The sequence below is a fragment of the Chenopodium quinoa genome, unplaced genomic scaffold, assembly GCF_001683475.1.
Source record: "Chenopodium quinoa cultivar QQ74 unplaced genomic scaffold, ASM168347v1, whole genome shotgun sequence".
Classification (NCBI taxonomy): domain Eukaryota; kingdom Viridiplantae; phylum Streptophyta; class Magnoliopsida; order Caryophyllales; family Amaranthaceae; genus Chenopodium; species Chenopodium quinoa.
In genome coordinates, this window is record NW_018744593.1 from 5,476,305 (window position 1) to 5,493,558 (window position 17,254).

The 17,254-nt window shown below is 31.4% G+C and overlaps 4 protein-coding genes across 4 annotated transcripts; 2 read left to right on the top strand and 2 right to left on the bottom strand.

The window, feature by feature from the left end:
• LOC110699735 (zingipain-1-like) lies at positions 1-1,924 on the top strand. The gene is made up of 2 exons (XM_021877259.1): positions 1-639; positions 1,041-1,924. The coding sequence occupies exons 1-2, from the start codon at positions 186-188 to the stop codon at positions 1,622-1,624; spliced, it is 1,038 nt and encodes a 345-aa protein (XP_021732951.1). The 5' UTR covers positions 1-185; the 3' UTR covers positions 1,625-1,924.
• An 89-nt stretch (positions 1,925-2,013) lies between these two features.
• Positions 2,014-4,940, bottom strand: LOC110699736 (pentatricopeptide repeat-containing protein At1g06270-like). Its single transcript, XM_021877260.1, has 2 exons — positions 4,378-4,940; positions 2,014-4,046 (listed from the first exon to the last, which is right to left on the bottom strand). The coding sequence occupies exon 2, from the start codon at positions 3,822-3,824 to the stop codon at positions 2,793-2,795; it is 1,032 nt and encodes a 343-aa protein (XP_021732952.1). The 5' UTR covers positions 3,825-4,046; positions 4,378-4,940; the 3' UTR covers positions 2,014-2,792.
• Positions 4,941-5,170: 230 nt separating this feature from the next.
• LOC110699737 lies at positions 5,171-9,272 on the bottom strand. Its single transcript, XM_021877262.1, has 5 exons — positions 9,076-9,272; positions 8,865-8,978; positions 6,186-6,281; positions 5,851-6,018; positions 5,171-5,764 (listed from the first exon to the last, which is right to left on the bottom strand). The coding sequence occupies exons 1-5, from the start codon at positions 9,260-9,262 to the stop codon at positions 5,661-5,663; spliced, it is 669 nt and encodes a 222-aa protein (XP_021732954.1). The 5' UTR covers positions 9,263-9,272; the 3' UTR covers positions 5,171-5,660.
• A 1,110-nt stretch (positions 9,273-10,382) lies between these two features.
• LOC110699889 (LOB domain-containing protein 2-like) lies at positions 10,383-15,443 on the top strand. Its single transcript, XM_021877394.1, has 2 exons — positions 10,383-11,222; positions 15,112-15,443. Exons 1-2 carry the CDS (start codon positions 10,541-10,543, stop codon positions 15,171-15,173), a joined length of 744 nt encoding a protein of 247 aa, XP_021733086.1. The 5' UTR covers positions 10,383-10,540; the 3' UTR covers positions 15,174-15,443.
• Positions 15,444-17,254: the final 1,811 nt, after the last annotated feature.

Genomic DNA, 17,254 nt, shown 5'->3' on the forward strand with positions numbered 1-17,254 from the left:
GTCACACAAACATAGTTTGCAAGAATACTTGCCTTAATAGAAGTTGTAAATGCAGAATACATGAAAGAAAAAATAAACACAACTTAAAACGGAACTCAGAGAGTTCAAGCATATGTTGCTGAACAATATCTTTCTTCTATAAACTCATCTCCAAATACAAATTTCAGTTGGAAGTAAATAAGACGATGGCCTTTACCGCTGCCTGCAAGACCGCTTTTGTTATCCTTGTTGCCTGCACTTTGTGGGTATCTTCTTATGCAGATTCTGGAGAAGTAGAACCACCAAGTTATGAGTATGACCCGCGCATAATGGAGAAGAGGTACAGGAATTGGATGCAATCTCATGGAAAACAATACAAGGACAAAGACGAATGGGAGCTACGCTTTGGAATTTACCAGTCCAATCTTCAGTTTGTTGAATATATTAACTCTCAGAACCTCACCTTCAAGCTCACTGATAACAGCTTCGCAGATATGACAAATGAGGAGTTCAATTCCCTTTTCACAGGTCGGTTGACAAACATAACACCAGAAAGGAATCCAGCCCCAATCAATAAAACTGACCGCCGTAGTTTGCCAACAGAGATTGACTGGAGAGACAAGCATGCAGTTACTCATGTTAAGGACCAGGGCGCATGTGGTATTTTCTCAACTTGTTCCCACTTGAGAGAGTGCTAAAACTTGTTCTTCCTTCAAAATATATAAAATAAAATAAAAAATAAACATTTTAGTTTCGATACCTCAAACACAACTCTAGAAAAAAATGATTTTTTTTATCTGCAAGACTGCAACTATATTTCAATGAGGTTGGAAGCTCCATGCAAAAAGCAACTAAATGAAAATCAGTTTTATAAATTAATAATTACCGAGTAACAAGTTTAAATTGGGATACAAATTTATATAGAATTATAAGTGAAAAGGTAACACAATTTTTCAAGTTAAAAACAAAAGGAAGCGAGAAGCCTTTTTTTATTTAATGCCATGTGAGATGTCTGCTAGAATACATATATACTATATTGATCATAACTTTGGCTTTCACAGGAAGCTGCTGGGCTTTTTCTGCAATTGCAGCAGTCGAAGGACTCCACAAAATAAAAACCGGGAAGTTGGTTTCATTGTCGGAGCAAGAACTAGTAGATTGTGACCGTGGAGAAAATTTAGGCTGCAGAGGAGGGTTCATGGAAGCAGCCTTTGATTATATAAAAAGAAATGGTGGTGTAGCCATTGAAACAGAGTACCCTTACACAGGAAGGGATGGCAAATGTAATGAACAAAAAGAAAAGCACCATGCTGTAAAAATAGAAGGTTATAGGACGGTACCTGTAGATGATGAAGAGACCCTACAAGCCATAGTTGCCAATCAGCCTGTATCTGTTGCTATTGACGCTGGTGGCTATGAATTTCAGCTCTATGACAGTGGTATATTTGACGGCTTCTGTGGGACAAGTCTTAATCATGGCGTAACTGCTGTTGGTTATGGAGAAGAAAAGGGAAACAAGTACTGGATAGTGAAGAATTCGTGGGGTACTCATTGGGGGGAACAAGGATTTATAAGGATGAAACGTGGTTCATCAAGAAAATCAGGTCTATGCGGCATAGCAATGCAAGCCAGTTATCCAATTTAATCTCTTCGATATGTTTCCAAAGTAGACACTTTTAAAGCAATTAACCAAGTAAATGTAAGTTATATCCTTTATCATACTATCATAAAAGTTGGAAAGTTGGTATAGGACCTTACCGCTTACCAGAAGAGAATTTAATAGATGGTATATTAGTATTAGCACATGTCCTGCAACAAAGACAGATTGAAAATTTGAGACTTCAAATATCCCTTATTTTAGCTAGCTACAAAATTTGTTCTGTAAAATACTTGCAACTATCTCTGTAACAAGGCATATAAAGCAATGAAGTACACTTTGTTCGACAGCAGAAAGAATGATTCAATGCTGTTCATGACAAGCTTTTTGGTATGTAACACACCAGGCCATTAACAGTATGAATAACGTTGCTCAATATCAGCCAAAACAGTCTGGTCTCAGAAATCATCCAAGATATACAGTAGTACATGGTTGGAATCAACAAGCATGACATACAAACTACTCATAGCCTATAATACTTTCTGGAATGAAGCAGATGTTAAAATTGTTATGTAAATGGACCTTAGAGATCTACAGTTGAAAACTCCATCAATCATCAAGAACATAGAGTACAGGCAGTTTTCTGTTATAGAGGCATGAAAAATCATAAAATTATTAATGTGTTTTTACATAGGAACAGTCAAAGATGTGCAATACGAAAAACAGTGCAAATAATTTCCTAAGAATTGAAATTACGGAAGGTAGGGCATATTGAAAAGAAAAACATAATGAGCTTTGTTTTCAGAGGCTGGGCCTAGCAGAGTAATCACTTAAAAGCAAAGAAAAACTTTTGAAGCGATAAGATATGATACATTTAATCAGAAAACTAACGCAGAAATTTTTCTCACCAAAATATAAATCTAATCTTCTTTATAAAGAATTAATCAGTATAAAAGAACATTACAATATTGTTAGCAAAATTCCTTTTATAGAAATTTGTCAGCTGCAAGACTCCTAAATGGATTGAGAAGACATCTAGCATTAAGTACTCTTGTATAAGTAGGTAACTACAAGTTGATGATGGCTTCGCTTCCATTCAAATAATTTACTTTGCATGAAGTATGCATACAGAACAGAGCACCTGAACAAAATTGATGCAGCACAGACTATTCTTTATTACCCCTCGTAGCCCTTTCTTCACATTCATCAGATAAAGTTATGAGTTCAATTCTGAAAATCTGTGCCTAACTGCACAAGCGAGCTTCCACTCATCAACTCCAGCCAATCCTTCAACCACCTTTTGCCTGACCTTAATGTATGGTATGTAACCTTTCTCAGTCATCAGCATTGCCATCTTTCCTGCTAAAATGAACTCATTACACTCCAAGCAACCCTCAAGCAGAAGCTCGAAGCTCTCAAACCCAACATGGAACCCCTTCTTTACTAGGAATTCAATCACCTCAGCCGCTCTCCATATCTCCTTGTTAGCACGTAATGCAGCCACTAACCTCACCAATATTCCTTGCCTTGGTGATAAGTTTAATTTTCCTACCATTTCCTTCATTAATGCCAATGCCTTGTCCGTCTTCCGGATTCCACATAATGCAGCTATAATAGTACAGTAACTCTCAGCATCAGGAATACATGCTACCTCAATCATTCCCCTAAGCACCTCTATAGCCTCTTCCAACTGATCAACAGCACAAAGAGACTTAATGATGAAGTTACAAGTTCCACAATCGGGGCGATACCCAATTGATTTCATAGCTAGAAGAATGCTGGGCACTGACTCAAATTGCTGTTGGTGATACATCCAAGCAGAAGACAGAGAAAGGTAAGTCTGAGGTACAGGGGTACACCCGGAACGAAGCGTACGTTGGAGGGTCGCAAGAGCAAGCGGAAAAGGGTGAGAGCTCTGAAGGATATAACTTAACAGATAGTGATATGTAGTTTTAAGGCATGAATGAGGTTTAAAAGATATGAAAGACTGTAACATTTCATCAACTACTTTGGTTCTATGAATCAATGTGAATGAGGAAAGAAATGAAAAGGGGTTATATTTCTTGCAGGATTCTTCTGAGGTTTTTAAGATATCAGGGATTTGTTCATATGTTTTGTTTGAAATTGCTATTTTTATTGATTCTTCAACTGGTTTATGGGATATTCCTGAATATAAGGATGAAAATCTGAGGAAAGGGCCACAAAATTGCTGATGAATTCTGGTAATTCTGGATGATAGGAGAGCCATATTCCTAATATAAACTAATTAACAAGAAGATTAAAAAGCTGAATGTTATTGTTAATAAATCAAACTCAAAAGTGACAAATTCTGGTAGTTTGGTCGTTTAGGCATATTGTCGAACACCTTGTAGGCAAGATTGATTAAGGATATTTAAGAATATACAAAGCAGATCCCACACCTGATACGCAAGCACGATGATAATGTTTTGAAGCATATAAAAAAGATCACCTACAAAACAAAGAAAAGTTAGAATAAGCATTAAATTACAATACAAAAATCATTGTTTGCAATTACTAAGTGTTTATTTTTTTTTCTTTGAATTTAGAATACATAAAAATCAAAAAATTAAAAAAAAACACACACACAGAAATGGGTAATTTTATTCTAAATCAAGATAATAAATTCACAGCAAATAATAAAAATAAAAATTCCATTTTCTTTTTCTACAAAAAATTGCAGAAGAGACAGAGAAAATGTGGCAGTATTAGCAGTAAGACAGTAGAGCAGAAGAAGATCAATGTCAAAATAACCAGAAACGAAGGGTAATAACGACATATACCTTTTATAGAAGTATTTGTTCTGGACTTCTGGTATTAGTAGAATTTTCTGATTTCTGAACTTTGGGTCTCTTCCAATAGCTCATCATTAATTCATTATATCTAATTCTAAATTCTAGCAACAACCTTATTTTTGCTTTAATACTAAGGATTTCAAAGAGATCAAAAGTAGAGAGATTTAGGATATTAATCTCTGTTTTGTCCTCTTTCATTAAAAACAAGAATTGATATAGCCTAAATGAACAGTAATTGCATTACATTTTTAATATCACAAAATGATACATCAAATCGAGCATGAGGTACCTGGGTGGTGGACTGGTGGTATTTGACGGTACTAACTTAATCGGGTCATTTATTCATTTAATGTGTATTACAAGATTTACAACACTTATCCTTGAACAGATTTTATGGGGTGATTACTGTCTCACAAAAACTTTACATTAGCGTAGCTGAGGTAGCATTTGGGTTTGTTTTGCATAAGTTAAATATTTTAGCATTTCTCAAACATTATCCTAATTACATTTTGTGAAAAAACAGTCTCCTAATTACCTTTTCCATTATTTCTTCTGCAACATATTTCGTACCTAACCAATAGACCAGTATAGAAGTATGTTCCATCTTGTAAAAAAAAATATACGTCACGCAACTCTCTTCATTTGTTATACATATATTATTGTCTGAAAATTTGTCCCAAATACATAAAAATGCAAGCATTAAGCAACAACTAACAATGTCAATGATTAGCAAACCAACAATAGTTAAAGATTACGGAAAAATACAAAAAAAAACAAAAAATATCACACAGCTCTCTCTTTCTTTGTTATGCATACTGTCTGAATATTTATCCTAAATACATAAAAAAAAAAAATGCGAGCTAAACCCATGAAATGCCTTTATAAAAGAAAAGGTACAACGCATTAGGTAATAAACTCATGGTTAGTAGCAAACGCAGAGCAGAACAATATCCTGCAAGCTTACATGCTAAATGTACTACAGAGGTCTTCAAGCTGCTTGTCACGTCTTTGTTTAACTTTCACATCATATTAGACCAAGCATTACACTGAGTTGGCTTTGTCATGTCATCCTCTGTCTCAAGCTAAGCTTTTTTCTGAAGGAAAGTAATCTCTTGGCATGTTCCAGGTTCATGTACAAAAACCAAAGCTGTGTTCAACTAAAGCTACCAACATCATGAATTGGTATGAGTATAGAGTATGATGGCATGAGATGACACAAGCACTTGATTAGGTAGTACTTTTGACCACAAACCTAGTAAGGTAATGCCTGATCATACATGAGATCTCCGTTTTCTAGCTTTAGAACGACGATAGTAGAGCCAAATGGCCCAGAAAACAAGGATGATTAATTGCAGGATTGCCAACACCTTCAAATCTGCATCAATAAAAAAAAAATGACAAACCAAGGAGAAAACTATATCATAAAGTGCAAATAACAGGGCCTTTCTTGATTAGTAAAACCTTTTAGGTTCTGAATCATGTCCAATCCGCCATGAGGTTTGCTTTCTTTTCCCAGTATAACATTTGAAGTCTGGTGTAATTCAGTCTTATATACAATACTGCCTCCCATGATACATGTATTGGGGCAAAGAATGACACCATCATATTCATCACTCCCATCACAGCAATCTGCACAAGAAAAACTAAAAGTTAAAAGTTCCTAAAGATGGATAAAATATGTAATATGATGTAGGTAGTACAGGCTAAAGAGTTCCAAACTGAATACGAGTGTATAACTTACGCCAATGCAAATGGATAGGATAGAACACTACATTAATAATTGCCCTTTTTCTTACCACAAATATGGTCATTGACACGAGATGAAAACAGGAAGTGTGGCTGACTTCCAACATTCCTACAATAGAACTTACCCCCAGGACATGCTGATGTACCTACAGAGGGAAGGAAAAAAAAAAAGATTGATGAAATTAAAAGTTATAGGAGGTAAATAGAGATGTAGAAATGGTATTTACAGCTACACAATGATATGCAGACTATGCATTCCTACTCAACCCCCTTCAATCTCAGGAGGTTGAGGAGTGAAGGTTATTTCCATATGTGAAACCTCAGAAGGAACTAGAAGTTTATAACTTCATACAGCATAGGGAGGGCGGGGTATTGAATGCGGTACAATTATCAAGCCTTTTGAAATGGAACTCATATAGTACAAGAAGCAAAGGTTATTGCTCGCTAGTTACAGTTTCTTCACAGTGAGTAAATGAAATAATTATACCAAAAAATTGAGATTATTCAGAAACACCCTGCAGAGGTTCTACCTTGAATGATTGGACAAACATTCTGCTCAAAATCAGAGTTAAAATGCAAGGACAGAACAATAAAGAGAAAATTACAGTAAGCAATATAACTGCATTAATATATTCGGGGTGTGTAAACCAAGACAGACTAACCACTCATTCGAGAGGAATGAAACTCCCTCATTAAAGTTCAATTAATACATTTAAGAATCTCTCTTTACAACTTGCCTATTTATCATAATGGTGCCTAGCACAATACTGTATGCTGTATGCTGTAATCCTTATCTAATCTACAAAATACGCCTGTAACAAAAGCAGATTATTTTCACTTTGTGATTATAAAGCTCCTCAATTCCTTCTGGTAATGTGTGTATGATGTGTGTGTGTGGTGGGGGGGGGGGGGGGGGGGGGGGTGGGGGGGTGGCTACATTGATTTCCTGCATATTCTAGAAAAAGGATCTCGATTTTCCTTGTAGGAAGAAATCATGTCAGGTAACAAAATTAATCAACCATCCAAGAAACTAGAAACATCATTTGATGGAACTCCTATCACAATATAATAACTTTAATTCAAATCAGCCTAACTTCCACATTTCTCCTAACCTAAAATGTGTTGTGAGTCTTGTGACTCATGCACTCTGCCTTACATGGTACCTTATGTTATGTGCAATAACTGAATTATCCAATTAATTACAGGCAATGGCATAACTCTTGAGAGTGGAAGAAGCAATATATATATAAACCAATTAAGAGCTTAAGAGTGAAGACTACTACAAAACAATTAGGATGGATTGTCATTCTGTTTTTAGGCAGTTAGAAATCTAGCATTGATCGACAATTAATATTTAAATTTGATTATTGAGATTATATTGAAAGTGGCAATATCAGGATACTCCCAGATGATTGAAGATTAATGAAGTATCCCAAGGAAATATAAAACTAAAAACTAATTAAATCATAATTACAGCCCAAGAAAGTAAGCAACTATCTTCACTGCACTTTTAACCATATAAAAGTGTATAACTATGCATTGAAAAAAACTCGTGAAAGAGCACTTCCTGAAATGACAAAGGATTGCAGTCCAGCACCCTGTGATGAACGTCCAACTGTAAAGAGTTAAAAAATAGCATAAATGCCTACACCCAAACGGCCAGAGATCGACAACAAAAGACAGACCCTGTGCTACAAATCCGAAGAACTAAGCAACTAACAACCACCACCCTAATACATACTTCCTCCGTTCCAAATTAGTTAACACATTTGCTTTATCAGTTTGTCGATGCATAAATTCAACAATTATAATTTCTAAGGTATCTTTGAATCAATAAGCAAAATTTAGAATAGTTTATATTTTGAAAATACACATTGAGAGGTATCTATAAAGAGATCATGATTATTTTTCTTATCTATAAATCACAAAACCTATGGAGTAGATGAAGCAGAGTCTAAGAATAGTCAAAAGTCAAAATTTGTCAATTAATTTGGATCGGAGGAAGTATATCCCTTAGTAAACGTCATAATAGATTTAATGAACAAGAGACTGCTATTGCCCAGCTTTTCAGAAGCTACACTAGCATTAACTCTTAACTCTTCAAAATACAAGATGCCAAAACCAAATCGAGTCATTTTGTTTCAAATCTTCAAAAACCTTTCAACACTTCTGATAATTTCAAAGCTCGAGCAATTGCTCCACTTCTTAGGGAAAGTCTTAACGAACAATTTCTCAAAAATGTAAATAAATAGCAATCCAATTGCTTCCTACACTCACCCCAAAGCATGTCCGTTTCTACACATTCGAAATCCATCACTAATCTACTAATCAGTCGACAAGCAACAATAACCAACAGAATACTCTTATTGAAAAAATGACAATACACAATTAATTTAACCCAAAATCATAAAACAAAATACCCTTCAAATAAAAATACAAATTGCAATCTGATCACCACAATAGAAGTATACCCAAAACATGCTCATACCCATTTTCGTACCGCAAATTAGTTCAGACTAATCGAATTTTATAAAACCAGCATCAATAAAAGAAGTTTCCAGCTCAAAATTACACCTACAAAAAAAAAAAAAAAAAAAAAAAAAAAAAAAAAAAAACCATAATATAGACCACAACAATAAAGTCAATAATGGTGTCATCAACCCAACACAATCTCATAAACTATAGTTGCCACCAAACTTAGACTACATAAATGGGTTAAGAGGGAATACCGGGCTCATCGGTGCCGTCAACGCAGTCGCAAAAGTCGTCGTTAAGACGATCTTTGGTGAAAGAACTCGAACCGTCTTTGCAGTTAATCACATCTATATCAAAGTAATTGATATCTGCAATTTTCAAAAGGAATGACTTGAAATTATGTATGACATTTCAAATTAGTAAGAAGGGTATGTATGATTTTGTGGGTTTTGATAGGGAAAGTACCAAGGGGATGAATTCCGCGAAGAACAACAGATGAAGTAGAAGGTACGAAGAAGAAGAAACAACAGCAGCAGAAGCAGAGGAAGTGAAGAAATGGTGTCTTTGTTGTCTCCATTTCTGAGTATGAATTTAGAATTTTTGTGTTATAAATATGGATGTGTTTGAAAAAGTTAAATTGAGAAATGAACATTTTATTTGTTTTTTAGGATCTATTAACAAGAATTATCTCAATTTATTGTTAAAATAAAACTAAGGGCATGACTTCAAAAAAGACTAAAAGTCTGAGCAGCATAACTATAGTTTTTAGATTTTTAATTCAAAATTATATGATATAATTTATAGAATAAAAAAAAATAAAAAAAAAATTAGTCAAGCTTAGTAAGATACTCATGAAATTGAAAATGACAAAATTATACGGAGTATATAAGTATATAAAATAGAAAAGAGAAATCGAAAATAAACAAGCCTTTTTGTTAATTTTTAATTTTGGAATGATCTCTATTTACAATTAATTATCAACATAAATCTAAGTTATTAATTTGCCTAAATTTTATTTTTCATTTTTTATTTATATTTTCTAATCATTCTCAATTAGGAATTTTTTGATTTTTCTAAATATAAATTGTTTGATTTTGTTATTTTTGACAATCAATTAAATAACGATTTATTTTTTATAATTATTCTCACATAGGCATTGTTTGATTTTGTTGTTTTTCAACAATTTGGTGTGTCTCCTTGAGCAATGAGAAAATTTTAGTTCATACAAAATAATTTTGGAAGACTAAACTTATAGAATTCATAACTTTTCATTATATATACATAACCAACATATTTCATGTTAGATGGTTGTTAGAATTTGAAAGAATAATGTATTATCATTCATACTGGCGGTAATATCAATTTATTATGACATATGAAATTGTTAGAAGCAACAATGTTGGTAAGATATTGGCTAATGATATAAGTAGAAGTATATAAGTTAATTATTTATCATCTAAATAACTCTATATTATCACCGCCATAATTTTCGTAATCAATTTTCTCATTTGCTCTGGCTTATAAAATACTAAATTCCAACCTTAATCTTCTTGTGATCAACCTACACATCCTAGATTAAACTATCATAAGCTCTTGGTTGTTTTTTAACAGTAAACCATCTTTTCGTGCTCAAAATATGGCATAGTTCATCAACTTCTAATGATGTTTTCTTGTCATTGTCTTATTTTTAATTTGAATATAAGTACAATTCTTTCTTAAATTACTTGAGACTCTTAATATATAAACAAAACATAGACTATACTAGAATTTCTTTCCTTTGGCCATCCTAATCAATGTTCTTTCTCTTCTTTTACAAAGAATCACAGTATAATTAATCATATATATCATATTCTTTTTGTTCTTGAAACTTACTAATTTAGATTAAAACAGATATAATTTAATTTTTATCTTCCTTTTCTTTATTAAAACGATGCATAGGACAAATGGAATTTCTGGCACACACCAAGCATGTGCAGCATGTAAACACCAAAGGAAAAGATGCACTGATAAGTGCATATTAGCTCCATTTTTTCCAGCTGAAAAAGTTCGAGAATTCCAAGCAGTTCACAAGGTATTTGGTGTTAGCAATGTCCAAAAAATGGTGAGGAATTTGCATAATGACGAAGACCGTAAACGGGCGGCGGATTCTCTTGTTTGGGAGGCCTTGTGTCGCCAAAAGGACCCAGTTTTTGGTCCATATGGTGAATATCGCAAAATTTATGATGAACTCAAGTCTTATCAAAATCAAGCCCATGCACAAGTCCATCACCAAACAGGTCAATTTGTGGCCCAAAATGGGCACACTAATGGATCAGTGTACAAAACAGAAAATGGGTTGATTGGGTGGAGTGTAAATACTAATGGGTCAGCTGGTATTAACAAGGTGAATTATAATGGGGGAATCCATGAAAATGTTGGATTAGTCGATTGTATCCGAGCCCAATGTGGACCAGTTATCGGTTCAAGTATATATGGTAATTGTGGATCTCAAGATGATTTGCATGGAGCAGAGAACCTAAGGCAGGACATGGATGTTAATGTTGGTTCGGTTGTTCCTCAACAACAACACTTACTGAATGGGTTTAACCATGGTCAGCATTACTACCTTCCAGGTGAATAACAACTAGTGAGCTAATATAAGCTTAGTAACACTGTGTTCAATAGTTATAACATTAGATGAGTAAGATTGGCATCACATAGTAGATTATATCAAGGTTGACACGTTTTGAGACGTAAGAAAATAATTAAATAAATAATTGATTATCGTAAGATATTGGTCAATTATATAAATAATTTATTTTCATAAGATATTGATCAATCATCACGAGATATTATTAATTTATTATATATGATCATGCATTATACTCTTGGTAGGCTAAAAAAACTTATTAGTGTTGGGCTACTCAATCTTATATATAAAATAACGAATTGCATTAAATTTACATACCTTACAATAAATGAAGATTGCTACTTTCTACATATATATATTCTATAAAAAAAAAATGGTTGAAATTAATTGTTATTTTCATAAAGATATTTATAAGAATTAATTTTGAAATTTGTCCAACAATAATAAAGTTACTAGATTTATAATTGCTACTAAAAATCAATCATAAAAGATATATAAAATGTATTTAATTATATATATATATATACATATATATATATATATATATATATATATATATAAAGGGGAGGGATCCGATGAGAAAAGGTCCATATGTGAGAAATCATACTTACATGAGAACTGATTTAAAATTTAGAACACGTGAGTAAAAATTTAGAAGATATGAGTAAAAATTTAGAGCATATGATTAAAAATTTAGAACACATGATTTTGAAGTTTTGAACATATGAGTAAAATTTAGAACATCTACGTGAGTAATAATTTAGAACATCTTATTTCTAATTTAGAATGTGTGAGTAAAATTTTGAAAACATGATTATTGAAAATTCAAATCATATGAATAAAAATTAGAACATCTGACTTAAGATTTAGAACATGTGAGTAAAAATTTAGAACACCTGATTTAAAATTTATAACATATATGAGTAAATTTAGAACATGTGAATAAAAGTCTGGATCATACAAGTAATAATTTATAACATATGATTTAAAATCTTGAACATATGATTAAGAATCTTAGAACACAACTTACAATTTAGAACATATAAGTTGAAATTTGGAACAAATAATTTAAGATTTAAAACTTGTGAGTAATAATTTGGAACATTTGATTAACTCATTTAAAATTTAGAACACGTGCGTAAAAATTTAGAACACACGAGTAAAAATTTGAACATGAGAGTGTTCTCACATATGAAAGATTTCTCACATATAGGAGGTATTCTCACGAGATCCTTCCCATATATATATATATATATATATATATATATATATATATATATATATATATATATATATATATATATATATATATAATAAACTAAAATTATATTATTAAAGTGAAATGTGTCCTCTTCTTCATAATCTTTCTATATTATTTCTTTATTTTATTTTTTTTATTTTACTTTATACTCTCTAAGGTGTTATGACTGTTATCTATACTAACTTATTAAAAAGTGGTCCAAATAAAATTTGCGTGCTACGTGACTCTCTCCTCTCATACAAATGCGCTATTTTCATGTTATAAATCCCTCAATTTAAAAATTAAACATTGTCATTACAATGTATCAAATAAATAACTTTTGAAATGAAAAGCAAAAACTTAACCACCAACCCAATATTACATCATTCTATAATTTTTTAAAAATAAACAAGACAATAAAGTCTTACAATTATATATTTGTATTATACTAAACTGCTAGTTATACTTCCAACAGTTATAGTAATAACATGGAAGAATTATATGTTTGTTACCTCAACTCCTTATGGTAATGATTTTTTGTCCCAAATTTACAAGAATGTATTCAAATATCATGCAATATATATCATGTCTTAACGCCTAAAGTCCTCAATAAAAATAATTTATGAAAAGTAGTAACGTGGAACATTGTTCGGCTCACTCACTATATTATCTAATGGGAAAATGGTACATACACTTTTGTTATTAAAACAAAACAGAAACACATATATATATATATATATATATATATATATATATATATATATATATATATATATATACAAGTTGATGAATAAATGACCTAACTTAATTACTGGTTGATCAATGAATTCTTCATAACAATATATTTTTCATAAATATCCATACAAAATATTTTTAACAATATATTTTTCATAAATATCCATACAAAATATTTTTACCTCTACAAAAGTTAGTATTTTGAATATGGATTAATAACTAAAATTTAAGATATAAGAAAACCTAACATTATTATCACATGATAAATTATTAATTTATTATCATCAACACTCCTTAAATATCACTGTTAAAAAAAAACTTCCTACAAATAAATTTGTTCTTACTTTTTGTACCGTCTTATCAATCTATACCTATATATTGTACTAAATAGGATACACTAACTACATACTAAGATGGCATGCGTCCCTGTTTTAGTTTTTCATTTTCTTTATGTTTTTCAATAAATATTGCTACAGTATATTTCAGTCAAATATCCTACTAAGCAAGTATTATATATATATATATTCATAAATTTCATTGTCACTCATTAATCTCATTTTATATTAGGTTTTGTTAAGGAAAATATAAGTACTCTATATCGAGATTTATAAACTGTGCATCGCATGGGTGTTATACTAGTTATATTTAGTCAGGCATTTTTTTTTCTAATCTAGGATCTAAGAAAATTTATCGTATTTTACATCATTACCACTATTTGGTTACCATTAAAAAAAAATACCTCATGGTGATGCCTAAAAGCCATTACGTAGTTAACTTAATGCTCTCATGTACTTTAACCCAATAATAGACAAATGAAAATAGAATGTCAAAGTAGAAAATAAGTTTAAGCAAATAAGGGGTCAATGGTTTTAAATTTCAAAACAAATATATTAAAAATAACTTGAATTTAACTAATATTTAAAACCTCTTTGATTATTCTAGATGACAAATTTATGAAAACTGCCCCCAAAAATTCTATAACATTATATTTTTTTTTTCTCTATCTCAATGTACCAAAAATAATATTTAGAAACAGGAACTTTGTCAAACACATGATAAATCATGTATTTTAGGAAGATAGACACTCTTTAGGAACAAGGGGTTGCACTCTTTCATTATATTCATCTAAATTAGAATTTAATTGCATTTTAAATTTTAGGGGTGTTAGGTTCACAAATTTTATAAATAACTCATATCCTAAATTTAGTTGACAAGTTTATTGATTTTAATGTCATACTGCAAACACAAAAGATGTAGAGCTTAGAAACCATTAAGGAGAGGTGTAATTAGCTCATATTACAACTATATGTATTAAAATGAGGGGATCGTATTCATTCTTGAATAAAATTGGCCTATGTTATTAGGTATCAATTAAGTTTCAACCTAGCACCGTACCATCAAGGGTTCTTTATTGATTCCAAATCTACAATATACTAATTTGCTAACTAAACAACTTCTTATATAAACATATATTTTTTTCGACAAAGTAGAATTAATGACTTGATTATTAAGACATATTGATTTTATTTTTCTAATATTTATTCATTTTTCATCATTTCCACATAATTTTATACAATTAATTACTTCTTAACCTAGCGATTTTCATTACTCAAGGTAACAAGTACAACTTCTCCTATTCATCGAAATATAATTTACACAATTTTTGCACAATTTTTTGAATAAATACATCTTTTATTGATAATATAAATAAGTTTGACTTGAGAGGAAAATGTGATATAATATAATGTAGTGTATTGAAGGTAAGTTTTTTCCTTAAGAAGCTATTGTTTTTCCCTTTTTATTGACAAAATTTTTGTGATATTTTGAGCTATGCACGTAATTTGATAATATGTTTGCATATGAAAGTAAAATGGTTTTTTTCCTCCATTTTTTGTAGGTCAATTAAGTCCAATGGATGCGAAGTCAATAGAGAGTTCATTATGGGAAGCTGGATCATAGATTAATCTGCCTTTATGATCTTCCAACTTATTTTCAATGGATATACAATATATTTTTTTTTCTTGTTCTATGATTTTATGCTCAAATTTAAATGGCATTATCCATTTTTTTTTAGTGTCTCATTCTTCTTCTTCTTCATTTTTTCAACCTCATTTTTTTTTTAATTAAAATACTTCTCTTTCTTCATATTTTATTGATTTGTATCCATGATGTACTCCTAATTAATTCATTTGTTTTCTGTTACATGTGTTCTCTTAAATCTTAATGCATGCCCATGAAATTAAATTAAATGTGTATGTACGTAGGAGCTCGATGTAAATAAATATCTCATTTTTCCTACCATTTTTTTATAGGGATGCATCAATCTCTATATAATTTGATGATTTGCACTCATAAATACTACTTAAATTAACTAGTCATCTTTAATTTCTATACATGAAAATGAATGCATACACAATATATTTTTAGGGTCATGCATGATGTAAATGATCGAGTCGATGGTCAGTGTAGGGAATATTTCAAACATCAACTTTGAGCCCCACTGTGATCATGCATTTAAGCAGGGTGGCGTCCAAAGAGAAGGAAGCTAGAGATAAAAGAGTCGCCAATAAGTTTTAGGAACTTGTAAACCGTTCACGGGTGTGAAGGTTACACCCCATTCACAATCACGGAGTTCGCTAACTCCATAATGGTCCAAAACCATGACTGGATATTCAAGGATGATGGTACGAATCCAACCTAAAAGAGATTGAACCCGTCCTAAATCGGCCTCTACTTAATTCTTATGATATTCAAGTGCGCTTTCCGATCAACATACATACAACAAGTTAGCCCTAAACCTGTTTAATCTACGTTGGTTGATTATTAATGCACAAATTAATCTATTATTGGTGATCACTTGGATTAAAATCATATTAAGCCTAAATCAAATTATTATTTATCTTATTAGGCGTGATTCAAGTACAAATTCTCTTTAAACCTGCAGAAAAGGGTGTGATCAAGCAATAATAATAAAGCAACATAATAATTATCGACACAACAAATCATCATCATAATATCAATGTATCATAATATCAATATCTCCAAAATAATATTAGCAAGATCCTAGGCATGATACTAAACGGATTAATAACAAACTCTAGCATGTCACTAAATAATAAAGATCAATGCTTTAGCCTAAACATGATACTAGAAAGTATGATATTAGAAATATTAATTAAGCATCCTAACATGATACTAGAAATCATAATAATATTAGAAATATAAAAATAACACCCTAACATGATACTAGAAAGCATAAAAGCATCCTAACATGATACTAGGAATTAAAATAATATTCTAAGCATGATTTCTATAACAAAAGAATAATTAAGATAGTAGATCTACTCACTTTGAAGCCTCGTAACTCTTTCTATCAAAACAATACACACGTTAGTAACTTCAAGAAAGTTATAAAATCAAACCAAACAAATCAAATAAGAATTGAAATATAGATTAGGGACCAAACCCTCAGAAATATCAATCTTTTACATCGAGGTCGAAGGCAACTACGAGAAGGGCTTGGAGTATATAAGTCTCGCAAAGGTCGTATGGTGTGATGTGTTTAGGCTAGGCTAAGAAAGAAAGAGAGCGAAGCTTAAAGCTTATAGAAAGGATTAGGTGACGATTGTTTGTGAATGAAAATGGAGGAAAACACCCCTATTTATAGGAAAAAACGAGGGAAAAAATCAAAAAAAAAAAATCAAAATCCGACTCGGAGTAAAACGTCTTTTATCGCGTGACGATGGTTCCATTGCGGCGTGATGCTTATATCGCTGCACGATATTAGCATCGCTGTGCGATATTTCCATCGCTGCGCGATGCTTTTCAAAAGATAAGATCCGTACGAAATCGGACTTCCAATCAAATTGGGTTAGTCCAATATCCGTACTTATCCTTATTTTATCAGAATTAAACTTATTGAAAAACAAGTGTTTTATCCGATATAAAATTCATATATTTTATCTTTTCAAAAACAGGATAAATTAGAACCTTTCAGAAGATTTTAGAAGCTAATAATAAATCCTAAGGGTTTTAGGAAT

Excerpts from the sequence above, each read along its gene's own strand:
- LOC110699735 (XM_021877259.1), top strand. The coding sequence starts at position 186 with ATGGCCTTTACCGCTGCCTGCAAGACCGCTTTTGTTATCCTTGTTGCC. Across the intron at positions 640-1,040 it reads TAAGGACCAGGGCGCATGTG|GAAGCTGCTGGGCTTTTTCT; the intron begins GTATTTTCTCAA and ends TGGCTTTCACAG.
- LOC110699736 (XM_021877260.1), bottom strand. The coding sequence starts at position 3,824 with ATGGCTCTCCTATCATCCAGAATTACCAGAATTCATCAGCAATTTTGT.
- LOC110699737 (XM_021877262.1), bottom strand. The coding sequence starts at position 9,262 with ATGTTCATTTCTCAATTTAACTTTTTCAAACACATCCATATTTATAAC. Across the intron at positions 8,979-9,075 it reads TCGCGGAATTCATCCCCTTG|ATATCAATTACTTTGATATA; the intron begins GTACTTTCCCTA and ends TGAAAATTGCAG. Across the intron at positions 5,765-5,850 it reads CATGATTCAGAACCTAAAAG|ATTTGAAGGTGTTGGCAATC; the intron begins GTTTTACTAATC and ends TTATTGATGCAG.
- LOC110699889 (XM_021877394.1), top strand. The coding sequence starts at position 10,541 with ATGCATAGGACAAATGGAATTTCTGGCACACACCAAGCATGTGCAGCA. Across the intron at positions 11,223-15,111 it reads TCAGCATTACTACCTTCCAG|GTCAATTAAGTCCAATGGAT; the intron begins GTGAATAACAAC and ends CATTTTTTGTAG.